This window comes from Penicillium psychrofluorescens (genome assembly GCF_964197705.1).
Source record: "Penicillium psychrofluorescens genome assembly, chromosome: 3".
Taxonomy (NCBI): Eukaryota; Fungi; Ascomycota; class Eurotiomycetes; order Eurotiales; family Aspergillaceae; genus Penicillium; species Penicillium psychrofluorescens.
This window is the reverse complement of record NC_133441.1, coordinates 3,304,374-3,332,163: the sequence shown is the minus strand read 5'-3', so window position 1 is coordinate 3,332,163 and position 27,790 is coordinate 3,304,374. Positions and strand designations below refer to the sequence as shown.

The 27,790-nt window shown below is 53.7% G+C and overlaps 8 protein-coding genes across 8 annotated transcripts; 4 read left to right on the top strand and 4 right to left on the bottom strand.

The window, feature by feature from the left end:
- Positions 1-22: 22 nt before the first annotated feature.
- PFLUO_LOCUS5370 (uncharacterized protein) lies at positions 23-715 on the top strand (the record flags this gene model as incomplete). The annotated part of the gene is made up of 1 exon (XM_073782810.1): positions 23-715. The coding sequence occupies one exon, from the start codon at positions 23-25 to the stop codon at positions 713-715; it is 693 nt and encodes a 230-aa protein (XP_073639428.1).
- Positions 716-1,443: 728 nt separating this feature from the next.
- Positions 1,444-2,933, top strand: PFLUO_LOCUS5369 (translation elongation factor Tu; the record flags this gene model as incomplete). The annotated part of the gene is made up of 4 exons (XM_073782809.1): positions 1,444-1,609; positions 1,664-1,692; positions 1,751-2,013; positions 2,075-2,933. The coding sequence occupies 4 exons, from the start codon at positions 1,444-1,446 to the stop codon at positions 2,931-2,933; spliced, it is 1,317 nt and encodes a 438-aa protein (XP_073639427.1).
- A 326-nt stretch (positions 2,934-3,259) lies between these two features.
- PFLUO_LOCUS5368 (uncharacterized protein) lies at positions 3,260-5,208 on the bottom strand (the record flags this gene model as incomplete). The annotated part of the gene is made up of 4 exons (XM_073782808.1): positions 3,260-3,731; positions 3,807-4,360; positions 4,429-4,591; positions 4,736-5,208. 4 exons carry the CDS (start codon positions 5,206-5,208, stop codon positions 3,260-3,262), a joined length of 1,662 nt encoding a protein of 553 aa, XP_073639426.1.
- Positions 5,209-6,337: 1,129 nt separating this feature from the next.
- PFLUO_LOCUS5367 (YmL10) lies at positions 6,338-7,408 on the bottom strand (the record flags this gene model as incomplete). Its single annotated transcript, XM_073782807.1, has 2 exons — positions 6,338-6,947; positions 7,086-7,408. 2 exons carry the CDS (start codon positions 7,406-7,408, stop codon positions 6,338-6,340), a joined length of 933 nt encoding a protein of 310 aa, XP_073639425.1.
- Positions 7,409-7,989: 581 nt separating this feature from the next.
- On the bottom strand, positions 7,990-9,948 carry PFLUO_LOCUS5366 (uncharacterized protein; the record flags this gene model as incomplete). Its single annotated transcript, XM_073782806.1, has 3 exons — positions 7,990-9,125; positions 9,180-9,453; positions 9,514-9,948. 3 exons carry the CDS (start codon positions 9,946-9,948, stop codon positions 7,990-7,992), a joined length of 1,845 nt encoding a protein of 614 aa, XP_073639424.1.
- An 8,062-nt stretch (positions 9,949-18,010) lies between these two features.
- On the top strand, positions 18,011-19,916 carry PFLUO_LOCUS5365 (NADH:ubiquinone oxidoreductase; the record flags this gene model as incomplete). The annotated part of the gene is made up of 4 exons (XM_073782805.1): positions 18,011-18,362; positions 18,421-18,759; positions 18,814-19,785; positions 19,843-19,916. The coding sequence occupies 4 exons, from the start codon at positions 18,011-18,013 to the stop codon at positions 19,914-19,916; spliced, it is 1,737 nt and encodes a 578-aa protein (XP_073639423.1).
- Positions 19,917-20,570: 654 nt separating this feature from the next.
- On the bottom strand, positions 20,571-22,532 carry PFLUO_LOCUS5364 (uncharacterized protein; the record flags this gene model as incomplete). Its single annotated transcript, XM_073782804.1, has 1 exon — positions 20,571-22,532. One exon carries the CDS (start codon positions 22,530-22,532, stop codon positions 20,571-20,573), a length of 1,962 nt encoding a protein of 653 aa, XP_073639422.1.
- An 872-nt stretch (positions 22,533-23,404) lies between these two features.
- PFLUO_LOCUS5363 (protein phosphatase regulator) lies at positions 23,405-26,949 on the top strand (the record flags this gene model as incomplete). The annotated part of the gene is made up of 8 exons (XM_073782803.1): positions 23,405-23,432; positions 23,491-23,808; positions 23,861-24,013; positions 24,066-24,139; positions 24,188-24,554; positions 24,613-24,773; positions 24,831-25,934; positions 26,587-26,949. The coding sequence occupies 8 exons, from the start codon at positions 23,405-23,407 to the stop codon at positions 26,947-26,949; spliced, it is 2,568 nt and encodes an 855-aa protein (XP_073639421.1).
- Positions 26,950-27,790: the final 841 nt, after the last annotated feature.

Here is a 27,790-nt window from a genome sequence, read left to right as displayed (position 1 = left end):
ATATGGACCGGGTGATAACACCATGCCACACATACGAGGGCTCTTGTCCACAGCACAAGCCCTGCGCCAGATCTTCGTTGCACCCCTCCGCACGACTCGCCCTGGGCTCTTCCACCTCACCCCCATCGTTCAGAATGCACCTCAACTCCGATTCCTACAATTTCGGCGTCCTGCCCCGTCTGACTCGGCATCCGCGGCCAGTGGTCCTATCAAGGACGAGGCCATCAACACTCCAACCGTGCAGATCGTCAACGAAGCAGGCAGCCTAGACCCCCCAATCCAACTCAACGCGGCCCTCCGCTCTTTCGACCGCTCTAAATACTTTCTCCTCCAAGTCTCTCCCAGCGGCGACAACAACCGACCCCCAGTCTGCAAACTCTTGAACAAGATTGAGGTCCAGGAAAACGAAAAGGCCAAGGCCAAAGCGGTAAAAGCGGCCAAGGTGAACCTGAAGCAGGTCGAGCTGAACTGGGCCATTGATGCGCACGATCTGTCGCATCGTCTGAAGCAGCTCACGACCTTCCTGGAGAAAGGTCGAAAGGTGGAGATCATCCTGACGAGGAAACGGAAGAAGCGGGCTCCGACGGTGGAGGAGGTCAAGCAGGTCATGCAGAGCGTGCTGGATACGGTCAGAGATGCAGGGGCTACGCAGACCAAGGCAATGGAGGGCAAGCCGGGCGAGCACGTTATCCTGGTGGTGAAGAAGGACACTTGAGAGTATGCACTGCACAGTACTGGCCGAGGATATATACTACCTGGGCGACACTTACTCTCATTGCAAATTCTGAACATATCCTCTGAAAGAAGGGATTCTCCCTCAGGTTCGCAGCCGTGGTGAACAAAAACCCCAAAAACCAAGGGTTATATCTTAGCAAGGGCTGTCCCTTACAAAAAAAGGGTTTGACTGGCACATAAGGGAGTAATTCCTATTTAATTGAGCACATCTATATGACCCAATTGAACGCCACAGGCGATATCTCGACCCGGTAGCTAGATCTTCTAATCTGCCTCATCGTATCTGGTTTGATCTGGAGCACTTTCATAGTAATCTTTGGCCACGCTCTCTACCAAAGTGATACCGTGGTAAGGCGCGCACCGACAGAAAATTAGGTTGTAATACAATAGTTCTATCTGTGAGAATCAAAGTCGGATGCCTTCGATTGCCATTAGCGGCTCCTTCAGGCTCTCCAGCATATTTGACCAAAAAAAAGAGCAAGATCATCCTACAGGTCAGGATGAAAGAAAAGATCGTGTCCCTCCGGTCAAGGATATACTGCCTCACTCTGTATAGTCCGCAATCCAGGCTCCGTGATTGGCTCGATGACTAAGCCTCCCTAAAATTTTGGGAAGGTGCGATGATCCCGGCTTCCTCCTTCCCTCCATCTCTCTTTCTTTCTTTCTTCCCGTCGTTTTCTTCCATTCCTTTCCGTTCATTCGTCCAGGATGTCGAGCATCTCCCGTTCCGTCAACCTCCTGGCGCGCAGCAGCCGGGCCTCTCTGTTGCGCCCTCGCGCCGTCAACCCCGTTCACCATGTTTTCGCCAGCGACAAGATGGCTGTTCGTGGTCTGGCCACTGCTTTCGAGCGCACCAAGCCCCATGTGAACATCGGTATGTCAATTGAATCTCGTGCACTGATTTCTTGTCCGCTAACGTCCATCAAAGGTACTATTGGTCACGTCGACCACGGCAAGGTGAGACTCGACCGTGACAATGCTCCCCCGACATCCGTCTCTAACGTATCCGCTGTAGACCACCCTCACTGCCGCGATCACCAAGCACCAGGCCTCTAAAGGTCTTGCCAGTTTCCTGGATTATAACGCCATTGACAAGGCTCCCGAGGAGCGCAAGCGTGGTATCACCATCTCGACTGCCCACATCGAGTTCTCGACGGAGTCTCGCCACTACGCCCACGTCGACTGCCCTGGTCACGCCGATTACATCAAGAATATGATTACTGGTGCTGCCAATATGGACGGTGCCATTGTTGTCGTTGCTGCTTCTGATGGTCAGATGTATGGATGCCCCGGATCTTTGCCGTGAAAAAGAAATTCCCCCCACTGACCGACCCAATAGGCCCCAGACCCGTGAGCACCTGTTGCTCGCCCGCCAGGTCGGTGTGCAGAAGATTGTCGTGTTCGTGAACAAGGTCGATACCGTCGATGACCCGGAGATGCTGGAGCTTGTCGAGCTGGAGATGCGCGAGCTGCTCTCCGGCTACGGATTCGAGGGCGAGGAGACCCCCATCATCTTCGGCTCTGCTCTCTGTGCCCTGGAGGGCCGCCGCCCCGAGATCGGTACCGAGAAGGTGGACGAGCTCATGAACGCTGTCGACACCTGGATCCCTACCCCCGAGCGTGACATGGACAAGCCTTTCCTCATGTCCATTGAGGAAGTCTTCTCCATCCCCGGCCGTGGTACTGTCGTGTCTGGCCGTGTTGAGCGCGGTCTCCTGAAGAAGGATACCGAGGTGGAGATTATCGGTGGCGGTGTCGATCCCGTCAAGACCAAGGTCACTGACATTGAGACCTTCAAGAAGAGCTGTGACGAGTCCCGTGCCGGTGACAACTCTGGCCTTTTGCTGCGTGGTGTCCGCCGCGAGGACCTCCGCCGCGGCATGGTTGTCGCTGCCCCCGGTTCCACCAAGGCCTGCAGTAAGTTCCTGGTGTCCATGTACGTCCTGACCGAGGCCGAGGGTGGTCGCCGCACTGGATTCGGCAACAACTACCGCCCGCAGGTCTTCATTCGCACTGCCGACGAGGCTGCCGATCTGTCCTTCCCTGACGGTGACGCCTCCCGCCGTGTCCAGCCCGGTGACAACGTCGAGATGGTCCTCGAGACCCACAAGCCCATCGCTGCCGAGGCCGGCCAGCGTTTCAACATTCGTGAGGGCGGCCGCACTGTCGCGACTGGCCTGGTTACCCGCGTCATGTGAGTGTAGTTTTCACCTGAGGTCAGACTGGCCTGTGTATTATTTGATGTCCTTTCCTTTCGTCCTGTTTGTTTGGCGCCTTATATTCACCGCGCGGGAATCAGCGATCAACACCGGGGGATCCGGGGGATGAAGCTGCTGGAGTTTCATGAAGTGTGCCCATGTACCCTTACCTGTATTGGTCGGCTTGTTATATCTTCTCCCCTCCATCCTCGCCTCCATTCGTGTGGCATTGTACTCAAAATAGAACATTTCAATGCGATGTGTTGTGTATGCAGACAAGGGTCTTCCAATTGGTATTCATCACCGTATGGTATTATAGTCACCTATTACAGATTCTCCGGACTCCCTTCGGCCTCTTCCACCTTGCTCCTCTTAATCCCCACAATCAGCAACATCTCATTCCAGAACCCGATATCCTTATCCAGCGTCGTGAGCTCATATCGCTCAATCGCCGGCCGATCCCAAACCAGATCCGCCTCGAGCGGCTTGATGAACTTGGTCCGCTTGAAAATCTTCCACCCGCTGAAGGTCAGGATGGCCAGGAACACCATGGCGTAATAGGTGAAGAACGTGCCGACGTTCCAGCTGCCCGGCAGAAACGTGGCGTATCCGTAGCAGGTGACGATGCAGATCATCCAGCACAGCGCGAAGACGGTGCTCCAGGGCTGGAAGTAGCCGTAGTAGGGCAGTTCGCGTCGGTTGACCCCCTGTGCTTTGCATGCGCGGTAGAAGAAGAGGTAGGTTGTGCAGATTACGATGTAGTCGATTACGCCGCCGGCAGTGACGATGTTGACCAGCCTGAGTGAATCATCAGTTGGACTGTATATTTTTCAAGTGTCAAAAGAAGATGGATGGATGAGAGAAGTAAGTTACCATGTCAGCACCTGGTTCGACCCATTCGACAGCTGGAGCAGCGACAGAAGCGGGAAGACCATCGTGATCCCCAGACAATAGATCGGCACGCCCTGCTTGGTACATTTCTTCAGAAACTGAGGCGCATGTCCATCGTGCGCAAGACCATGTAGTGTGCGCGTCGCGCAGTAGCAGTACGCATTACCCGCGGAGTAGATGCTCGTCAGCAACAAGGCATTCACCAGAGACGGCAGTCCGGCGACACCCATGTTCTGCATGGCAATGACATAGGGTGAGGCGGCGCCGGTGCTGGAGCCGAGGTTCTTCAGCAGGGTCTTGTCATTATAGGGGATTACGATCCCCGTGCACAGCGCGCCGCCGATGAAGAATATCCCGAAGCGGATGTACACGGACTTGAAGGCGCGCTTCAGCGTGATCCGTGGTAGTTTGGCCTCGCCGGCGACCATGGCCATGTACTCTGGGCCGACGAGGGCGAAGCTTGCGCCCCAGAGGGCTTTCAGGAAGCCTTCGAAGCGGCCCATTGTTCCTGTTGTGATATACTCGGCAAATGCGCCCTATTCGAGGATAGCATATCAGAATAAAAGAAGACGTGCGTGGGTTTTGAAGGTGGGCATAGTCCTACCGGGTTGTTCCAATATCGGAATCCATAGGCGTCGTGGGTCGGATTGCCACCCACCATCGTCACGAAGGTGAAGGAGAAGACAATTCCCATGAGGAGCAGCTTTCCCCAGGACAGCCAGAACTCGGCTTCACCGTAATATCGAACGGCGGCGACGTTGATAAGACTTTAAGCGTTCACATCGGGCATCAATCAGTACGGGCTCGGTCTAGTAGTAGTCGCAACGGGCAGTAGGAAGGAAAAAATCAGGTGCTTTGGGAGTTGGTGTGCGATGGGCAGAGGAAAGCGAAAAGAAAGAAGCAAGAAATACCCATAGGAAACAATGCAGGCCGCGCAGATAGCCCCGACGGGGACATCGTCGCTCCAGTACTTGATCACCAGATTGAAGGCACTGATCTCAAAGGGAATGAGAATCGCCTCATAGAAGAAGAAATTCCAGCCCGCCATGAACCCCCAGGCATCGTCGACCCAGACAGCGGCATGGCGAATGAAGCTCGCATTGACGGGCATGAAGACGGCCATCTCGGCCATGGAGTTGTTCACCAGCGCCAGCACGCACGAGTACAGCCCGTACGCGAGCAGCAGACTGCCGGGCCCGCCGCTGTTCAGCGAGGTGCCGATGCTGACGAACATGGCTGTCCCGATTGACCCGCCGATGGCGATCAGTTGGACCTTGCGGTTTGAGAGGTGTCGCTTGAGGCCATGGTTGTCGTCGATGATTTCGCCCGTGTCCACTTCGTGGGTTGCGGTGAATGTCTCCTTGGGGTGTTTGATTTTTTCCATTCTGGGTTGGTGCGCATGGGGTGTTCGGTATCTTGAATCTTATTGCGTTGGGGGATGAGGGTTGTTGCTCAGGGCTTGCTTGCTGGAGTGGTTAGTTGGTTGGAGCTGTATGTAGTTTTCAAAGTTTCTACGCCAGAGGAAAGTCTCGTATATTTAAAATAGCTGAATTAGCAGCCAGAAGAAGAAAAGAAAGCCGAAAGATGCGAAATCGCCAAAACCCTAAGAGCCAAACCACCAGCTAGTCGCATCCCGTATGGCTTCGCGAACAAAAGCCGAGTTTCAGACGTTTGTACTTAGGGCCGGGAATTTAACCTGGAATTAACTCGGCGGAGACCATTCTGATTCGCGCAGATAACGGGCCACTCCACTCCCACACGTGGAGGCGGGCGAAACCCATTGTTGCGGCTGATGGATTGGTTTTCCTGTTTGTGTGGGCACCGGTGTTCCTGGAGCGCTGCCCCGTTCTGGAGATAGAATCAACTAAACTAACCCCTGGACAGATTCAATAATAATAGCAAGTTCGGGGGCAGACCGTCGAGGATCAAAGAGAGAGAAATCTCAAGCCCAGGTCCATGCACCGGGCTTTACCGGGGCGCATTTAATACTATGTACCGGGGACACGCACGGATTTCTCGAGGCCCCAGCGGCGACCCCGAGGGCAGTGCTTGACTGGCGCCAAGACCCAGTGCGGCGTCCGGCAAGCCGTGCTGCTGTACGGACGCCGCTGGCTACGGCGCCCTGCATTGGGCTAAGTGGGAGGATCTACTAGACTCCGATGAGCTTAGCTGTGGCACTGTCCACAAGTAGGATGAATCGACGCGTCGCTATCAATTGCAAAAATTGGATGGCGGTTTTGGGATGGGCGTTTGGGGCGCGAGTAAGCGGGTGTAGTAGTGGCGGGTTTGGTTGCTTTGGCTTGTCGAGGGATTTGGTTGGGTTGGGAGTAGAGACTGGCAGTAGATACTGGGGGATACCTACCCTGGAGTAGGCACTGACTGAAGGAGAAAAGACAAGTCGTATGATAGATAGGGTTCAATTTTGACAAGAGGCTAGTAGTGATACATGTACAAGAGGGATCGAACGAGTAGCAACAAAAGAAATCTCCAAAAGAGGCAGTAGTCGTACCCAACTACCAGAGCCTGTTCTCCGGCAGAACTTTCTCCTTCTTAACACCAGCCGTCGACTTGCGCTCCTCCGGCGAGCGGAAGAACAAACTCGGTCCCTCCATCGGCTTGAGCAGATGGCTCAAGTACCCGCGATGGGCGGGATCACGATAATACTCGATATCCCTGCGACTCGACGGGTCGGGCAAGCGGAATCGGAACCCCATAGCCTTCATCACCTCTCCCTCCTTATCAGTATCAGAAACACCCGCCGCCTCATGCAGAGCCTCGTTCCCGCTCTGCGCCGTCCACGCCAGCGACAGGAACGGGTGCGTCTCGCGCGCCATAATCCGCGCAATGGCTGAGCGCGTGTAGTACCGCGTTGTCACGGTGCCACCGGCGGCTTCGACGGCTGCGATGGCGGATGCGGATGCGCGCGAAACGACTAGGTGCAGCGGCTGCTTGAGGGTGGACGCCTCAATGCGGCCGAGCAGCTTCACGCCGTCGCGGTGCTGGTGGATGCAGCGGGAGTCCAGTAGCTCGCGGACGGTGATCGGGCGCGCGGGATCAATGCGGCCTTGGTCGATCCAGTCTTGGATGCGGTCGAGGTTGATGGTGGCTAGGTCGGCGGAGAAGCTGTTTGTGTTTCGTTCTATTGTCAGATCCTTGCCACATATAACGACCGCTCAGACGATCATAGAGGAATAGAGAAAGTGCAAGAGAGGAAGGGAATAGAGAAAGTGCAAGAGAGGAAGGGAAGAGAGAAAGACATACATATTCGTATACCCACGCTCCCCATGCACGACAATATCCTTGGTCTGCCCACCATTGAAATTCGCCGGCACTTTGCCATGCTGCTTCTGACCCTTGTGTCCACGGCCGGAAGTCTTACCCTTTCCCGAGGCAGGACCGCGACCACGGCGTATGCGCTTGTTGTAGGCGGAGGGATTGTCGGAAAGCGAGCCCAGGATGGACGCTTGGCGAGTCTGGGTTTGCTGGATGTGTGGGAGGAGGAAGGCCAATGGCGATGATTGGAGGATGGGGCGGGCAGCAAATTGCTGCAATTGTAGGGGTAGCCCCATTAGCCGGGGAGCCATGGTGTGGTGTGTGGTGTGGTTGAGGGAGAAGGGAGGAGTGTGTTGTTCCGGTCGGTGCTGGAGGGAGCGATATTTGTCCGGAGAAATATCGGGCCGGAGTAACCAGTATCGGGCTGCCAGTAGAGACAACATTCAGTAGAATATGGACCTCTGCTAGTGATGCGTGTTTGTTACAAATTACTTGACGAAATATTCAGTGAGCAAGAGAACAAATCTAGTTTCTTATGCTGGCAGGGCTAGCTCTGCTGGTGTGAAACGCCAGAATCATGCAAATGCAAGGCGCAGCGAATCGAATGCCCTTTGAGATAACAAAATAAAAACGCCATAAAAGATTGCCATCCTCCCATTATTGGGAGGAAACGAAAATCACACCCATTTGCAACCCCCTTTTCTAGGTGGAATCAATAAACGCCAGACATATGCGAAATCATAATAAAAGATAATCCTGTACAAGGATGAAAGGGGGAAAAAAGCGAAGAGGGGGAAAAGATGTATACAGAGAAAGAATTGAAGGATTTTCTCGTAAGGGGGTCGTGGCACGGTGAAGTCGTGAAATAAAAAAAAATAAATGGAGACAAAGCTCAATTGGAGTAGCTCTGCGTTGGAGGGAAGAGGGACTGTGGGAAGGGAGGGCCCTGGTTCCATGCCTCCGGCTGGATGAAGGGCAGCAGACCAGTCTTGCGGTCGGCGGAGGTCTTGCCCAGCGGCTGGTAGTGCATGTGGTCGAAGGGCACACTGCGCTGCTGTTGCATGGAGGTTGATGGAGGAGGAATCAGCAAGGTATGGACGGAGCGGACTGGCCGGTAGGGCGAATTGCGGTTGGCCAGGAAGAAAGACGGAGAGAGGTGGGTTTGGGGGGTGTGGACGGAGTAGGCGGAGATGGCCGGCGAGACCGTCGCAGATGACACGCCCAATGTGTTCGGGTGGTGTCGGCCCAGTTCTGGGAGTGTCGGGTTCGCGTAGAAGCCTCCTGACGACACGGGAGGGATAGCTGCCTGGGGCATCTGCTGTGTCCAGTGGGGGGTCCGGTTGTAGATTGGGGGCATCAGGGTCGGGAGTTGAGAGGCTGCGGCTAAGGAGGGAGCCTGTGGCACCGGATGGGAGGACGGTGGCAGATTGGGGAGCGGGAGACGAGAGACTGGTGCCATGGGTGCCTGGCCCGTCGGGATAGGTGTTGGAGTCATGACCGGCGGCAGGGTCGGCATGGGCGTCATAGCGGACGGCATCGACAAAGCGGGAGTAGAGATGGCCGTTGTGATTGCCGGCCGCTTGGCAGGGTGCAAAACTTCGAGATCGTCCCGGCTCCGTTTCCGCGAAGTACCCAGAGCGGCTTCGAACTGAGGTTGCAGCGAGGGTGCCCCGTACGGCGGCAGACCGTGGACGGGCATGTACCAGTTCGGCTGGGACTGCGGGCGTGGCAGGTCGGTTGTAGCGGGAGGCGAGGGCAGCTTGGACGACAAGGGAGACTGCGACAGCGGCGACGAGACATGCAGCATAGGGGGGTGCTGCTCGGACTCGAGCGGAAGCATCGAGGCCTGGCTGAAGAAGTCGCCAAACAGGCCCAGCAGGGTGTGCCACCGCCCCCACTCGGCCTTGGAGGCGAACAGGTCATAGCGAATGTTGCTCAGGAACTCAACCTCCATGATGTGAATCTCGTGCACGGCGATGCCCGAGACCTCCGCCCAGGTCTTGTTGGTGTAGGTGTTGTCGTCGAGAACTATAAGATGAGTCAGCATCTTTATCTTATCGGCTTATCGCTTATCACCCGTACATTTGTTGCCCAGCATCAGGGCCACCGTCATCAGCCGGAACTCGCTGCCTTTCTTGCCCTTGACCCCCGAGTTGAACTTCTTCAGTCGGTAGACAAACAGCAGAGCCAGCAGAATCACATTCTGGCTGACCTGGGTGGTGGACAGGATGGAGGCCACCCATTTCTGGAAACCGACCGTGGGCATGGCTTCCGGGACGAGCGACGGCACCGGATGCAGCCGGTCTTCGATGGCTTGGAGTTTGGAGGTTCGTTCAAACCAAAAAAGGCAGGTCATCTAGTGGAATCCCCCAAGGTTAGTGCGCCGTTCCTTTTTGCGGTCCTAGATCTCACTCACCTGAGCGGCAAATTCAGCCAGACTGCCCTTGCTGCCGTTGATGGACGAGGGAATGCGTAGCTGCGAGCCACCTGTGCTGGTCGTCTTCTTTTGGTTGTTGGCAGGCTCCGTGGCGGGGGCCTCTTGAACGGGCACTGCAGGATTCTGGGACTTCATGGCTGCCACCATCGACGACGATGATGCCGAGTCAAAGGGACGGGCGTGGCCGTGCATGATTCCATCCGGTTTCCGCCCGTAGCCCACACTGGGCATGGCATTGTAGGTCACCCCGGTCATGTCGCTGGGAGGTGTGGGCAGACCGTCCCGGAAGGGAGCAGTCCAGCAGGAGCCCGCAAGAGCCGGTTTGGAGTAGTAGTTGGTCAGGTCGACGGTTGGGGTGGTGGTAATGCCCTGGTGCGAGAGCGGATGTCGGAAGGTGAGGGTTGAGGAAGGCATAGGGAGCGGATCGAATGTCGACACATATGGGGGAAAGGTGATCCGAAAGTCCACGTTGGGGAGGTGAAGTTTAACGATAGCTCATCGTTTGTGTAGACAGATGGTCGTTCACTGCACTCTCTCTGCTGATCTTTCTATTGTGGAATGTATAGGGAGAAAAAGGAATGGAGGTAAATGAGGCTCAGGAAAGAATAATGAATCCTAGAGGGGCAGTGAATGATGTAGTTATGTATATCGAGTGCCCCCAATAGGCCCATAGAAGGAAGCAGTGGATAGTCCAGGCAGTGGATGGCCCAAGTGGGTAATCCAGAAAAAGGAAAATTTCAATTTAAAAAGGAACTTCACGACAGACGGAATGGAATTAATTATTATTATTATTATTTTTAAATTATTAACAAGTCAAGGCATCATCTCAGCGATCCTTAGCCAGGGTAGACCCATCCGGAGACAAAAGTGAGAGTTTGACCCGGACGCAGGTCCAGCAGGTTGATCCTCCTTTCTGGGATTATTGGGTTTGGCGCGATTGATTGATTAAATCAATAATAATCCCAAGAATTAATAAAATACCGGTTGATGTGAGAGCCACGGGGGGGTCACAAGTGGATGCTGCGCCCGAAAAGGGTAGGTCGCAGAGTCATGTTTACGGAGTGTGAAAGACACCGGCTGGCCACCAATCAGGGGGCGGGTTGCCGGATCCAGTCCCTAAGGAACACTAGGTAAGGTCAAAGGCATGTACGCCTCCGTGCGGAAGACGACGAAAGGGGGGGGATGCCGAGAAGCGCGGGGGCCATGGGGGTTGAGCACCGGTGGCTGATCGTTAGTAGTCATGATCATCAGAATGAGCTGGGAAAAAAAAGATCCCAGGGAGTACATAGTGAGTGGTTGAATGCGTTAGTAGTGAGTTAGGGTTAAAGACCCAGCCCGGTGAAGCGGGTGACAATACCAAAGGCCGGAATGCAGTCCAGGGATGGCGCATCACATCTTTCATGTATGGTCAGCCCAATACCTGACTAACCACGGAATGCTAGGAGGTGCGGCTCCACCCAGGTCTCAGTCTTTTCCGTGTACAATCCGAGAGCACAGTGCCACATCATCATCTGAGGGATCATGACACGGTTACTAATGGACATATGTACTCCCCGACCGAGGAATGCCCTCCTAGTAGCCCGATTGTTGTTTCCGTCTACGATCGGACTGGATCGCCTCGTTCATTTCATTCTCATTCATTCATCCGGACGAGTTTCCCGTTCCTCCCTTTTTTTTTTTTTTTTTTTTTTCTCTCGGTCAGACTGGTGGACCGATTTGATAGTCTGGTCCTGTCAGTAGTTAGTTCTCTGGGGGATCATTGGCTCTTGGTTCCCATGTAACCTCTTTGGGTCAACGCGCATCGCCAGACTTCCGCGCGCGCCACGCCTCCCCTACCCTTGCCAACCAACCCGTCTTCGGGTGATTGGTCCCAGTTGGAACCGAGCTGGTCGTTTCACCTGTGGATGACTCGCAAGCCTCACGTAAGGTATAGATTCGGTTGATTATTTCTCGTATAGTTGCACGGTGCAAGGTTGGATCAACGACGGATCCAGTGACTCGCCCCCTTTCCTGTCGCCCTTTTGTGGTATTAATTCTCCGACCGGACGAAGGAGGTTGGTTCGATCGACTGGAACACTAGTCCCCATGCACCATTGCCTTCCATGCCGACCGATCACCGGGTGGATTCGTAGGGAGTGAGTGATTATGATTACAATTGCAGGCGCACAGAACCCGGTTCTAGCACGCCACTCGTTCGAGAAATAGTGTAGGCTCTTGGGTAACAGGATCCAGGCAGCGCGGACGACGATCCCCAAGGAAACGAGTTTCATGGGTGCAAATCGCCATGGGCCAGATTGTCAACTCCCGACCGAGTATGCACAGTTAGTTTAGTGACAGTCACGTCGAGTGTGTCCACTTTGGGCCATTTGGAGCCACCGCCGCCACGGTGAGAAGCGAAGGGGAAAAAAGAAGTGGAGTCCGTAATTTTCGGTGATTCCAGAACCCCAGATAGCTGACACAACCAATGTTAGTGCTCCATCGTGCGAAGATGATCTATGGAGACCAGGCTGGGAAACTAACCGCCTCTCGGGCTCCATAATTGACGGAGTTGACGCGGAAGAGGGCCTGGGCAGCGTCACGGTGCACAGCCTGTAGGCAGGCGAGATTTCGCTTGGTGTTGCATTATTATTATTGTAAATTTTTATTTTTAATTTTTTTTCAATGATGATCTTTTCGATCTACACAGTTGTACCGCTTCCTCGGCACGATAGAATGACGAGAACGAGAGAGAGAGAGCGAAGAAGTGGTCATCCACGCAAACTCTGCGGCACTTGTCCGGTGTGTGGAGTTAACAGAAAAGGGAATGGTTTCTGTTGAACTGTTGCCACCGCCTCCGAAAATGATCCCGGTTGCGGCGCGCCGAACTTACAAGTTAGTACAGTTCGAGTCACAGAGAAGGAAAAAAAAGTCACCGCCTGCTGGTTGCTCCACTCACCCAAGTGGTAGGTGGTCGTGAGAGGAGATTGGCGGTGCGACTGAGTACCAGTCAACCTGGTTTCTCTGCCTCGGAGATGGGATGATCACCGGTTACGGCCGGGTTCTACACAGGACTATTGGGCGCATGCAGCAGCTGGACTTCAATCCTCGCGGCCGTCATCGGCCGCCCCCTCCCACTCTCCCCGGTGAAGGTGGTGCTTCATATGCACGCGGAAGACTCGCCTATCATGGAAGGCAAACCCAGGGCTGAGAGAGTTCTTGTCGGCAACCCGCCATGCAGCACGCTGATTGGCGCCCAGCTCTAGCTCCCTGAGTTTGGTCCGCACTCAAAGATGGGCAAGGGGGGGGGTGGAGGAGGATGGGGCGGTCGAAACAAAAAGCAAAGACTGTGGCTGAATCCACGGTCAAAAAAAACCTGAAGCCGATCACCACATGAATCCAGGTCCTCTCCTAACCCGGCATTCTCCGCTGGCTGCTTTTCTCTAACTGTCTCCATTCATGTGGTACACAGCGCCTTCGCCCGGGCGCGCGGGGGGTCCGCTCATCCCGTACAGGATGCTAAGAGGATGCTGCTTGGGAGCGCCCCGCAGAAGAAAGGGGCCTTTCAGAGACACACACTTTTCCTGTTGATCGCGTCCGTAAGATTTTCGAGCGGTCCAATTTGATGCAATCCGCCGGATGAAAAGGCCGACCACCTTACGGCGCTCTTACCCTTTCCCAGCCGGGCTCCTTGCAGTCTTTACCCTAGCAGGCCCGAACAAGAAATCTTCCCATCCGCTCCATCACGGCTCCGTACTATAAACTAGGGCCCATGTAGATTGCTTCACGCGGGCTGGGGCTGCTCCGCTTGGGCTTGGAATTGTCTTGCCTTGCCTTGTCTCGTCCGACCGGGGCTGACACGAACCAAGTCATTTGAGGAATCGCCCCAACCCTCGTCAATTTTGCCTTACCTTGCCGTAGGCGAAAGGATTGTGTCCATGTAGTAGCGCTGCGCCTCCCCCCCTTAGCAGGCCCTGGAGACATGGGTTGGGTGTTGTGATAGTGCCAGAACAAGAAATTCCGGCGGCGAGCAAACAACGTATTCGATTCGAGACATTGCGCCTGCAGAAAGATGTGCCCGGCAGGCACTTGTGACAAGAGACTACATACTACTGGTCATCCATCACTCCATGGCTGAGGCCAGCACTGTATTTCAGACTGCTCCAGCCCCCTCATCCCCGGGGCGGCGGCGCAGGGGCCAAAGCAGCGAAGTTAGATGACTGACTGACCGTCTTAATCTCATTTTTCGATAATCACGAAATTATTATTCTTTCTCGGCGCATGCCCAGGATTTACAGGAGTCCCAAGCTCAACTATACCGTCATGGGCCACTGAAACTTCCGGCAAAACTACGTTTGACTTTCCGGGCCACGCTGATATTTCGATTTTTGACTCCTTGGGGCCCCCTCCCCGCTCGTGCCCGCTCGTGTTGGGAGAGGAGGAGGATGATCACGAAAGGATGTTTATGTTGTATAGAGTGTGCTGTGGGGGCAAAAGGAAGGGTAAAAGCCACGCAGCTGGGCGCTTCTTACGTAGCCTGTCTCAGTCCGGCCGCCTTTGATCTGGAGCTCCAAATTTGAATCAGAGAGCAAGACCAAAATACCGCCCTCCTGCGGTCAGACGATGGACTACGTACTACTAACTACTGCTGTGGGGGGTCTAGTAGTTAGCCCAGCTGAAGCATATCCATGCGTCTGAAGTCATACCCCCCTCCCCTGCCCCTCCTCGGTCTCGAGCTGGTCCAAGGCCCCATAATAATGACCAAAACTAGCCACGGAGTGGTCACATTGCGAGTCTCAACTCAAGACGATCAACTATGTCCTACTTATCTCCGGGGCCCGAACACCCTAACTATTACAACTTACTTACAATTCGTCTGCCTGTGACACAAAATCGCTAAAGAAAAGCTTAGTGGAGTCGAGCCAACGTAATCATCTTGCTCGGCTCACAGGGTACGATTCCATCCGTCCATCCACACCATCCGTTCCCACATCCTAACCAGCCGAGAGCGAGCGAGGATCACATTCCCGCACCTGCCTGCCGTCCACATCCGGTGCCACTCGTGAGAGTCAAAACGGTCTCAGCTAAACAAAGCCGAGCTCCTCCGCCTATGGGAGACCAAGGCTTGGTCCAATATCTACCAGGACAACGGCAGGCGGGAAAGTGTTGAGATGCCAGGGCCAGTTTGGCGTTTTTTTTTTTTTTGGTGGGTTTTTTCTTTGCTTACCGGACTTATTTCCAACTCGGCTGGAGCATGCACTGCCTCGAAAGTGGTAGTGGTGGCCTTGTCAGGGTCTAGATGTGGACTATTCCTGGCAATACTGCAGAGACAAAGAAAGCTCCCTTGCTCACGACTGACTACCTACGTTACAGTGGGCATGCTTCCGGTCTGTCATCTGCGTGCAACTTCTGGTGTCGACCCAGTAACAAGGATGGATGGACGGATGGCAACAACAAAGCTCTGGACCATGGTTACTCCCCAAGGCTAACTATGTCACCGATGATCTCGATGACCCAAGATCGCCGACTCGTAGGCGCAATATCTCTTCCACAGACATGATCAAAGATCCTACTAGATGTCAATCACAAAGGTGGCGGCGTTTTGAGTTTCAAGTGTCCTTCCGGGCTCAGCCTGCTACCATCATCCACGTCTTATTGTCTTTTTTGCCTCGGACGGGAACCTGCTGACGACGCCGCCATTGTGTCAATAGCGCAGGGCCGATTTGTGGCGGGATCGCGCTCGTGTTCCATTGTTCATCACCCGATACGAAAACGATCCGATCCAGATCCTTGGGAAGGTTTGGTTCATGAACAAACCAGCCGCGGGGGGAAGGCCAGCTAATTCGGACAGATTGTCAAAGCCCGCATCTAGCAGCCTTGTGTCACTCGAGCCTGAGGCATTCCCGATCGTGCTTGTCTGATGAACAGCCGTTTGCTTCGAACTGGATGTCTGCGTAGGTGGTTTCAAGACCGACTTGGGCTGCGTAAACATCCATTCTCTTGTCAATGAGAGAGTTGGTTTGCCTGATCTGCTGTATAGATGTGATCTCGGTCGGACTCGTTCCTGGTCGAAATTCAATCACGATGTCGCAACAAATGTTGGCGCTGGTGTAGGGAGGATCGGTGTCCCTAAGTTGAAAGGCTCTGAGAATTATATTACTTTGACTGTCAAGACTCGGGATTCTCTTACTAGACCAGATGATGTAGTCATCAGAGCGTTTCAGGCTTAAAGAGACTGGTATCACCAAACTAGCCATGGCATTGCAGCTCTGCGGATCAGCTCATTCCATTGATAGATTGATATACTATGGCTGAACACCAGATGCCCAGCTTTCTCGGATGCTAGCATAACAAGCTGCATTACCAAATATACCATCGATGACCATATTGGACAGGCCAGGTCCCTGCACCTGAACATTTTGCAAGCTATTGTTTTCGCCTCACCTCTGCAGCTCCCCCATTTCTGTGGAGACTTTCTGCATGGAGTCCATTATCCGAACTGACCATCAGTCTGCAACATCCAGTGGTTTTTTCCATGGACAGTAACATGTTCAGATGTCCAGAAAAAAAAAGACCATGCAACGGCTGGGTCTCGTCGCAATCTCATTCACCTCGCGTGCAGGCGATGTGCCACGAACAAACGCGACCCCAATTACAGGCATGAGCGATGCAGAAGCTGACCAGATAGTAAACATGCTTTGCAGGCTGATGCAAGCCTCGGTCTATATCCTACTTCTCCCTGTGCTGTTCGTGAGACTCGGACTCGCCGACGTGCAGACACCCTGGTGTACCCCAGGGTAGCCATCTCTACATCCAACATGCCGAATGCTAGTTTTCCAATACATGAAATATATTTCTTCTTCTATAAGCCTTTATCTTGGAGCTATCGTGATACTTTTGATCCTGGCGCTGTCTATTGATCGTACTTGCGTGCTTTGAATTGGACTCGACTGCCCAGTTTGTGTTTGAGCTGGATGCGCATGTACAGGTATATGATATGTCTTAGACCATCTATTCAATTAATACGTTCTGTATCTTTTTAGGCGCCATTTCAAATATGATAACTGTTGAGCTGTTTCGTATTCCGACGGAGGTCAGGAAATATATATCCTAGCCATACCACTTCCAATCCAGTACAGTTGCATACGCGGTTCTTAACTAGGAATGGATTCAATAAAGCATTTGATAACAGGTTAATTCAATCCATGCAAAAAGCAAATGAATTGGTGTGTAGTCGAGCAGCAATGGCCTTGTGCTTCCTCCATGCGGTTTCTCACGAGAAACCTGACCTTCCAGGTAGCCATATGGCCCTCTTCTCCAACCAACCTCCAGTAATCACTTCATACTCGCAGCTATGTGAAATAGCGCTCCTCAATTCCCAGGTTATGTGATGCCGGCTATAGAAGACAACCTTGAGCGGGGATATTGATGCCTTGTTCAAACAAAAACTTGTTTTTACACTCTCCTAAAACCTCTTCTCGATATAAACCATAATATTTCGACCCCAGCTGTGATACGACATGTCCCATTGTCACCAAACAACATCATTGATGGGGTTGATTCCCAGCGAATCTGTCCCAACATCAAGTATTCACCGAACGGTCTAAAAGAACATCCATGATTTACTCCCTGCACGCAGGATCATCCCGACTCCAATCGTTTGCTTAACACGTCATCTCCAATTACTTGAAAATCCTGTATCAGAGAGCTGTCCGATATTGGCCGACTCGAGCAGGCAGCATTGGGCAAGTCAAAGCGGTAGGGAGAAACCGGACCGCAGCAAATATGCTTTCCCCAGATTCGGCGCATTCGGCGCATTCGACTCGAGGACGGCACGTCAGAGGCGCGATCTGAGCTGGCCGATGGGCTGAAGGGCCCGAGATTGACTAGATTGGCGGGCGAAGCCGGAGAGCCCCAAGGTGAATACAGGAATGTCAGGAAGAGATGGAATTGAAAGCTATACAAACTGCTAGTAAAAAGTGGCCAGAATATTATCATATCTGGTGCGGTTAATTTTCCCGGCCGAATATCCCGTAGTACTAAGTGTCTCCAATTTTTTTTTTCCCATAGTGTGGACTCTTTTTTTGCTCCAGTGGATGGATGGATGAGCAATGAAAAGTTCGAGAATAGGATCGGACGGACTCCGGAACAGAAGAATCAATTGTCGACATGAATATGAATTGAACATAGTCGAGAGAAACAATCAGTACTGAGTGTATAGTTCGGTAGTTGAAGACTGAATAAAAACGTGATGTGCAAGTACTTGGTACTTCACTTGCCCGCGACAGAAGCAGCCAGGCCGCGTACCGGGTACTTCGTTGATCCTCGCCCCCTTGTGGTCCCGGGCACACCGATTCGCCCAAAACAGCATCATCGGTCGGCCCTTATCGAAGATTCAAATTTTCTGCATCGGACCTGACTCAACCATTATTCCTCTTTCATCCCATCCACCACTCACCCTCTCCGCTCCTCGCGTCATTTCTGGTGCACTCCATCCATCATGGCTGGCAGTTCGCTGGCAATCCGCTCCATGGCTACCATGCAGCTGCCGTCGGTGTCGCGCCGGACCATCTCGACCTCCAGCGCGCTCCGCACGAAGCTGCTGCGCCCGACCAGCTTCTCTCAACCCTCGCGAATGATACGCCGCACCTACGCTGATGCGGCGCCGACGCCCACACCCAACCCTGCCCCGAAGCCCAAGAAGCGTTTCCGATTGCTGCGCTGGTCCTGGCGTTTGACCTGGCTCGCTGGTATCGGTCTGACCGGTGCTCTGGGCTACAGCATATACTCCCTGCGTCACCCGGAGGAGCAATTCGAAGTCGATCCGGACAAGAAGACACTGGTCATTCTCGGTATGTCTCGGTCGCAAGGAAAATGAGGATACGCGCTAACGGGAACACCCTGTCCTAGGAACCGGTTGGGGCGCCGTCTCACTGCTCAAGAAGCTCGACACCGAAAACTACAATGTCATCGTCGTCTCCCCCCGGAACTACTTCCTCTTCACCCCCCTGCTGCCGTCATGCACTACTGGTCTGATCGAGCACCGCTCGATCATGGAGCCCATTCGGAACATCCTGCGTCACAAGCAGGCGACCGTCAAATTCTACGAAGCTGAGGCTACCAAGATCGACTACGAGAAGCGCGTTGTGTACATCAGTGATGACTCTGAGATCAAGGGCGACATCTCCCACACCGAAGTCCCTTTCGATATGCTTGTGATTGGTGTGGGTGCTGAGAACGCGACTTTCGGTGGGTGAACCATATCTCTTGACGCATAATGGTGTACTAATTCGGATTGCGCAGGTATCCAAGGTGTCCGGGAACACTCCTGCTTCCTGAAGGAGGTCAATGACGCCCAAAACATTCGGAAGCGTATCATGGACTGTGTCGAGACCGCGATGTTCAAGGATCAGACACCCGAGGAGGTCAAGCGCCTGCTGCACATGGTTGTGGTCGGTGGTGGCCCGACTGGTGTTGAGTTCGCGGGCGAGCTGCAAGACTTCTTCAACGAGGACCTGAAAAAATGGATTCCCGAGATCAAGGATAACTTCCACGTGACACTCGTGGAGGCACTGCCCAATGTTCTGCCCATGTTCTCGAAACAGCTGATTGACTACACCGAGTCCACCTTCAAGGAGGAGGAGATCTCCATTCGCGCTAAGACCATGGTCAAGAAGGTGACGGACAAGTACATCGAGGCGGAGGTGACCAATCCCGACGGATCCAAGGAGCTGGAGACTATCCCGTACGGTCTGCTGGTCTGGGCCACCGGTAACGCCGTGCGCAACGTGGTGCGCGACCTGATGAACCAGATTCCCGCGCAGAAGGACTCCCGCCGTGGCCTTGCGGTCAATGAGTACCTGGTGGTGAACGGCGCCGACAACATCTGGGCCGTTGGCGACTGCGCCATTAGCAACTACGCGCCGACCGCCCAGGTCGCTGGCCAGGAGGGTGCCTTCCTTGGCCGTCTGTTCAACATCATGGCCAAGACCGATGCCATCGAGAAGGAGCTGAAGAGTCTGTCCGAGGCCCAGTCCCTGGCCAAGGACGACGAGTCGCGCAACCAGGTCTTTGACGAGATCCGCGAGCGCCAGAAGCAGCTCCGGAGAATTAAGCAGATCGGCCCCTTCCAGTACTCCCACCAGGGCAGTCTGGCCTACATCGGCAAGGAGCGCGCCGTCGCCGATATCAGCTGGCTGAGCGGCAACATCGCCAGCGGTGGCACCATGACCTACCTTTTCTGGCGCAGCGCCTATCTGAGCATGTGTTTCAGCAGTAAGTGACCACTCGTTTTGATATTTGTGTGTGTTCAATATTAACTCCAACCTGCAGCTCGCAACCGTGTCCTGGTCGCCTTCGACTGGGTCAAGGCTAGACTGTTCGGCCGTGACGTCTCCCGCGAATAGATTCTCTTTCGTCTTGACTGTAGACTCGGCCTCGCCAGTTAAGTGTCTGATTACTTTGCTCTCCTTCGCTCCTTCTTTCGCCATGAGCGGAACCCTCCACATGAACGCCCACGCAATACCATCCATCTGCGTACCTCCAACCCTTTTTTCTACTCTCTGATACAGATTGTTCATTGGTTTCCTGTCCGGATTTAAGGGTTGTTTAGAGGGCAGTACTAGCTGGGCCTCTTTGCTTTTCTTTATTTCGGTCGTGTTACTTTTTCCATTTTTTTCATTGAGTTGTACGCTATTGGGAATAGATAGATCACTGGACTGTTACAATTAACCATCAATAATTTCTTGATATCTTTTTCCTTGCAAATTCAAACGACCCTCTAGGTAGAAGTACAACAGAAACAAAGCAATCTCTGACAGAAAAATGAAACGGATGATCAGGAATAAATAGTTCATGCCACGCCAGAGGAAAACAGAAAACGCCGTGCTTTAACAATCGCAAAGGGTATATTGCGTAATCAAAGAATCAGTAGCCAACACCAGCGGTGGTTGGGTGATAAAAAGCGCTGGTAATAGAGAAAAACAAAGAAATATATCATCACATCACATCAAAATCGTGGTCAGAGGGATAAAGGGGGGAGAGAGAAAGACGGGCGTAGTTCAGAGCTTCCAAACTGAATCTGCTGGGGTCTCGGCAGATTCGGCGACTTCGCCCAGCCAGGAGCATCCAAGAATGTCACGAATAGTCCACCGTTTGTCAACTTCCATGTGTAGACAGCCCTTGATTAGCTCAAGTGCATCGGCATGATCTGTGCGAATGAGCTCATCGCTGACTTCGCCGAGCACGGAGTCGTGGTTCCAGGTGCCGCTCAGGATGTTGGATTGAATGCGAGGCGCGAACGGGTCCTGGAAGGGCCGTGAGCCAACAATGACAGTGAAGACGATGACGCCAAAGGCCCAAATGTCGACGCAGGGATGGATCACGCCGTTGGTCGAGAGAAGTAATTCCGGTGAAGCATATTCCAGGCTGCCTGCAACGCTGGTACTGGACCCGGCGGGGCCCATTTGCTTGGGGGGAGGCCGGTCGGCGACATCGTCGTACGGATCGGGGCAGTCGCCCCCATCATCGATGGTCATCCATTCGGCCATGCCAAAGTCGCAGAGCACGAGTGTCGAAGAAATCGTTCCATCCTCGTCTTCAACGGGATTGAGGAGGCAGTTTTCCAGCTTGATGTCCCGATGCACGACGCGGGCGTCTTCGTGGAGGTAACGGATGGCGCTAGCTAATTGGTAGGAGTACTTTTTCGCCAGTTTAGGGTCAAGACCGCCTCGATTTTGGCGAACCAGATCAAATAGAGTGCCGCCGATGGCGAGTTTCGTGAAACAGAAAGTGGCGTAATCCGTCTCGTATACAGCGTCGAGGGTCAGGACGTGGGGGTGACTGAGATACCGCCAAACCCGAACCTCATGGTCGAACTCAGCCTGCACTTCGTCGTTCTCTTGCTCACTCCGGCCACTGATATTCTTTCTCACGATCTTGACTGCTAGCCGTTTCGTTGCGCCGTGCTCCTCGACCTTGAAGGCTTCTTTGACCGTACTGAACCCTCCAAAGCCGATCTGTTTCCCAAGGACATAGTCGGTTCCAATCATTTGACCTTCGTCATCTGGTTGAGATGCTGGCTCTTCACCGCGGGCCGTCCACATGGAGAGGAACGTGCTGGCGGGCGATTTGCCACTGGAGGCGGTCGATCGCCGCGAGCTGTGCCGTGTGGAATTTCGCAGACTGCTGCTGCGATCCAGAAAGGAACCTCGGGATTTGCTTCCGAAGGGCGTCCCTACACCCCCGGACCATGAACTGCGGTCCTCGGGCGACGCGAAATTTTGGGTTGGCGAAGGCAGACAAACCGGCGACAGCATCACGTCCCTTGCCTCTTCGGGAGGAGTACGCACTTCATCCGTGAGCGGAGAGACCGTGGAAAGCGACGTCAAAGAAGTTGGATTATCGAGTTCGGCGCCCACGACTGACTCATCTTTTGGGATGAAGCGTGCTTGGGAGTTTCCCGTCGGAAAACCTTGAATCTGCTGGGACCGTTTGGGGCTCGATCTCCAAGTATCGGCTTTCTGCTCGGGAACGGGATCGTCATCCTGCGAAAGAGCGTTTCGAAGACTCGATCCCCGGGGTTGGAGTTTCTGAGAGTTACGATTTGCTGTATCTTCCTCGGCTAGAGGTTCCTCTAGGGCTCGCTGGGGGCCGGAATCTAGGGAAACCTTGGGGTTGAAAGTGATGGAGGGGCGACGAGTCTGAATGTAGCTATCGAGGGGTGATCCTTGCATATCATCCGGCTTGTGTGGGAAATCGTCGTCATCGGAGAGACGCTCGTCCGGGCGGGGGACTGAGATGGGCGACGTTGCTGAGTGTAGATGATTTAACACACTGCGGGCTTCATCAGTATCGCGGCGGCGCGCGCTGCAGTCATGAGAAATGTTGGTATGGTCGCCTTCGATACCATCACCACCAGCCGTCACTCTCCTCCCTGCCTCGCCATCCTTCCACTCTGCCCGTTGACGAAACGACGTCTCAAGCCTCAAGCCTGCTAACCCGGTCCTCTCTGCGTGTGCCATGCCCTCCACGCACGGGGTGAAATTGTGACTGTAGTTGTGAGCCCGGAGCAGGCTTGCAGAAGGGTTCTGGGAACCCTCTGCCTCCTATTATTTAATTTTTCTTCGGTGGTCTCCGCTGATGATTGATTGGAGTGGGTCGGGGGGGGGAGGGGGGGCGTTATATAAAGCGGGGTTGATGGAAGGCGAAGAAGGACGATCACGACTGCTCGGGCAGGTGTTGCGTCGTGCAAAATATATTGTCGAGGGGAGTTGAGTGGGGTGAAGAGGGTGAATGGAGGGATGGATTTCGAGAAAGGGTGAGGAAGAAAAGGCAGAGGAATGATGTACATGGCCATCCGCCATCGGGCAATTGCGGGCGCTCTCCCCGCTGAGTCAGCTGGCCCTAAACCCTCGCCCAGGGCGGCAGTCGCGCCTTGTCAGGGGTCCAAATGTGAGGGTGCCTTAGCCGCGCGCTTGTTTGGCCTCCTTTCTCTGTCCTTCTCCCCTGTGTCCGGTTCGGGGATCGCTGTGCCCTCCTTTTTTCCATTCTCGAACACATTTCTTCATGTCGCTCTGGCAGTCTCAATTACTTTCGTGCTGTGACTGAGGTGCAGACCAGCTTCCTTTTTCTTTTCTTTCCTCCCCCTCCCTTCCCCCCTATCTTTCTTTTTTTGGGGCTGCTTTGTCGAGTCCTGTCCTCCCGACTCCTGGACCTTGCGATTGTTTCGATCTAGGCGATATTTTCCTGGTGCGAGTGAGGCTGGAGCTACTCCATTTACCCGGCGCGACCTGTTCAACGTCGATGTTTCCGATCCAACAGTCGATCCCTGCGCCCAAATCTTGTGTCACTTGGCTCTCCCCCACCGATACCACATTCATCTTGAAGCGGCAACATGAGCCGACCGCAGATGATCCGAGCCGGTAGGCCTTCCCAGTCGCCTTGCGCCAGACCCAAATTACTGATCACCCACTCGTCTAGATACCCTGGATCTGCAGGACCATGATACACCTTCGGCCAAAGACCATTCCAAGCAGCCCGAACAGCCAGCTCCCCTAGGCAACGGCCGGCCTGCCCCCCACCAAGAGCTGTCCCTTCGCAATGCGGAACAAGACTCAAAGTCGGAGCTTATGGGCGCGAACGGAGCGGACAGATATGGCGAGCCGGAGGATACGGACGACGAGATGAACGGCACGCAATACGACCACGAGGATGGTGATTTGGCGGACGGCGAAAATGATGACCTCCTCGACGATGACTTGATGGACAAGATTTCCAGCTCGCCCTCTATCGACGACGGTACGTATGGTCCGTTTGGGGTTCAAGCACTCCGCGCTAACGGAATATGCAGAGGATATCGACTTCGAGTTCGTTTATGCGCTTCACAACTTTGTCGCAACAGTGGACGGCCAGGCGAATGCTGCAAAGGGAGATACCATGGTCCTTCTCGACGACAGTAATAGCTACTGGTGGCTTGTTCGTGTGGTGAAGGATGGTAGCATCGGTAGGTTTGATGGTTGCGACCACCTCATTCTTGTCACTGACCCACAAGCTAGGGTATCTACCAGCGGAACACATCGAAACACCGACCGAAAGGTTGGCCAGACTTAACAAACACCGCAATGTCGATGTATGTACCGCCCTGCTACCTGTGAGATTCACCTCTAACCCAACATAGCTCTCTGCAACCATGCTGGGCGACAATTCGGAAAAGTCCAAGAACCCCTTGAAGAAGGCCATGCGCAGGAGGAACGCGAAGACTGTCAACTTCGCAGCACCGACCTACATCGAAGCTTCGGACATCGAGTTTTCATCTGACGACGATTCTGAGCATGGTGACTTTTTTGATGATGAAACTCTGGACGGAGAAGAAGATGACGCGCAAGAGCAGGAAGACATTGTTGTCGAACCTCTACGGCCTAAAGCGCAGAAAGAAAAACCCAGAGAACAGACCGAAGTCAATGGCACACAGGAGAGACAGGAGCCTGAGGTCCGCTCAACCTCAGAGCCACGTCGGTCCAGCGAGGAGTTCCTTGATTCAGATGGTAAGATACAACGCCATTTCCTCTCTATATGGCGCTTTGAGTTCTAAAACTTTTGCAGAACCCACCGTCAGCCGGTCCAGAAATGGCACTGTACGGAACACCGATTCTTTCTTCAAGGACGACACCGCAGAGCCAAAGAAGATTTCCCTCACACCAAATTTGTTGCGCGATGTGCGTGATGAATCCAACAGCATGGGTCTATCTAATGATTGGAAAGAGGTATTGTGTTCTTGCCAGTCGTGTATTGGCAGAGTGAATGCTAACAGTCTCATAAAGGGCCGTGGAAGCTCGGAGTCAACCGAACGAGCCTCAGTTTCAGGCGAGAAGGCCAAAGATGACAAGAAGCGCAAAGAAAAGAAGCCAGGGATGCTTAGCGGACTGTTCAAGCGGAAGGATAAGAAGAGCAAATCGTCGATGGATGATGACTTCGAAGAGCCCCTGCAATCCCCAGGGGAATCTTCGTTCCGAGCTTCACCCGTGTCAAAGACGTCCATGGAGTCAATTTCTTCAGAGACACGGTCTTCTTCCAAGCAAGGTGTACAAAGAGAGAGCAGCAAGAAGCTACAAAAGCAACCCCCGGCCGGACATTCTCCCACCAAGGCGGATGCGCCGCGAGACCCTTCAATGGAGACCGCCAGAGACGCGACTCGAAGTACCAAAGATCAATCAATTCGACAAATTGCCTCACCCAACGCCGAAGAGACTCGGAGAACCGTGGTATCCCCTGCCAGCCAGTCGAGTTCATTCAAGGAGGAATTTGTTACCCCCTCGGAGTCTTTCCAACCCTTATCATCTCCTATCGAGCGACCATCCAGCGAAGCCCAAGTGAGACCATACTTTGCGTTTGATGGAACAATCTTACAGAACAGCGGGACGTCTTCACCACAAAAATCCGTGCCCAAGCTTGTCACCGAGCCGGTCAGCGACCGACCCGAGTCCCCTGTTTTTGTCTCTCCTGTGGAAACGCAAATTCTTATCGGCGGCCCAGGACCGACAATGGAGGCACCGTCGCAGCGGACACACTCTGTTTCCCCAGTCTCTGAACCGTCATCCCCTGGAATCGAGAGAAATTACCTCAAAGATACCGAGCCCACCCCTGGTTCATTCGATACTTTGTCTGTGGACACACCGACCTGGAGTGATGCTAGTCTACGATCATACCTCGACGAAGAGAACGATATTCGTGACCTGTTTATTATTGTCCATGACAAATCGAACATCCCCCCGGCTGGCCCTGACCACCCGATCACCGGCCGCTTGTTCAAGGAGGAAAGCAAACGGCTCAAAGAGATGACCACCCAGCTGGACGACATGCTCGTCAACTGGATGTCCCAGCGCAAACGAAATTCCACAGCAGTGCGGTCCTTGCAAAGTCCACCGGTATAGTGGTATAGCCTTTCCCTTCGATGTGTCTTTTTTTACGTCAGTGGATATACTTATCCGGGCCGCCAATTCGCCCTGTGATAATGGGACAGGGAGTTTTGGTCTGAATGTGCTGGGCGCATTAATTCGGCGGCCCCCTTTACTACGTCTTGTCTTTTTGAAGCCTTCATTTTCTTCTTTTCCTTTGTCCAGGAGCGGCTTGATCTGAATTGGCTCCCAGCTGGCAACCCTGCATCGGGCTTGTCGTTCGTCACTTTTTTTTTTTTTGGTCTTCGCCGGAATACCCCGAGGCATCCGTGTTTATCATCTATTTCTCTTTCATAGCAAAGGAACTTTGATCGTCACCCTCGAACGAGGTGACGTACTACCATGTCAAATGCCAAGTGTAAGCTGTAGAGCGAAACCGGCACGGAGGATCCCGCACCGGTTCGCCATCAGGCCCCCCCCCCTTATTTTATTTTCTGGCGCAGTATGATTGGAGGACTCATGCATGAAGTTTGATTTCCTGCACTGTCGACCCGAGGGTCGTGCGGCAGTGTCACCCGCGTTATGATGTATTCCTGCTGAACTGTCATCGGACTGCGCGAACACCGGCTAGTATAAGACCCATCTCGGGCCGTGAGGATCCCTACAGTGGATTATTCTATAGGCATATTTTGCGTCTGCCATATTTTGCAAGTCTCATGTCACAGCAGCAGCCATGGCTGATCCATACAACCCATACTCCTCTTACTCGACGCCGACCCCAGGTGGGGTCAGCTACTATCCGCCCGAGCAACCCGCGCATGCGGCCAACCCGTACCCGCAGCCCTATGACTACTCGGAAAATGGTCTTCGACCAGACCAGAATCATGTCTACGCTCCCCAGCCGGCTCCGTACCACCTAGCACCCGAGCCCTATCATGGCGCGCCGGCGGAGAGAAGCTACACGCCTGTCGGACATCCCGAATTTCGCGGACCGGTTGCCACAGGACACTATCAGCATGCGCAAGGTGAGAATCTGAGCTACTAGTATGTGATTATGATTATTGGTACCTGTATGTTTGTTACTCCCAGCTCACCTATCATAAAGTGGCCATCCCGGCGATCCCCCGCGATATACTACTACCCCGTCGCCCAATCCTCACTCAAACTCGCCTGCGGTATACGTATCAGATGCTCAGCGTCCTCACCACTCACAGCGTGAAAAGCCGCACCTGTCCAGCTCAAGCCATGACCCGGAGGGCGAAGACCGCGGGCTGGGCGGCTCCCTGGCGGGGGGTGCCGCAGGGTATTTTCTAGGACATAAGAAAGATCATGGTCTCCTCGGCACATTGGGTGGCGCGATATTGGGCAATTATGTCGAGAGCAAGGCCAAAGAACACAAGCGGGACTCTTCTCGGGAACATAGACATCATCACGGGCATGGTCATCATCACCAGCATCACCACCACCACGGACACCGCAGCCACTCGCGACGCCGTGGGGTTGACAGTTCGGGTGAAGACTAGCGAGGCGCATGAAAAAGATTGTCTTCAATGATTGGCGTTCGTATATGACAATAGGTTTTTGTCTTTAGTGTGGGATGCTTGCCGTTTCGGAAGATACATAGCCTCATTCAATCATGACTAAATTTCTCGATTTACATGGGTCGAAGGGCAAACAAGACCACCGAAAGTACCTTCGAATGGGGCTCATGGCCCAAGCTTGGGTTCTCAAATGCGGATGAGGCTGTACTCCGGCCACTTCAGGGCTAGCCGTATCACGTGACCCGACTCTCCCGTGCAGTTTCAACTATTTCCAGGTTCCTGCTGAATAGACCATGTCTGCCTCAGAATTGCTGTACCATACAAAGTCCACCCAGAGTCCACCTG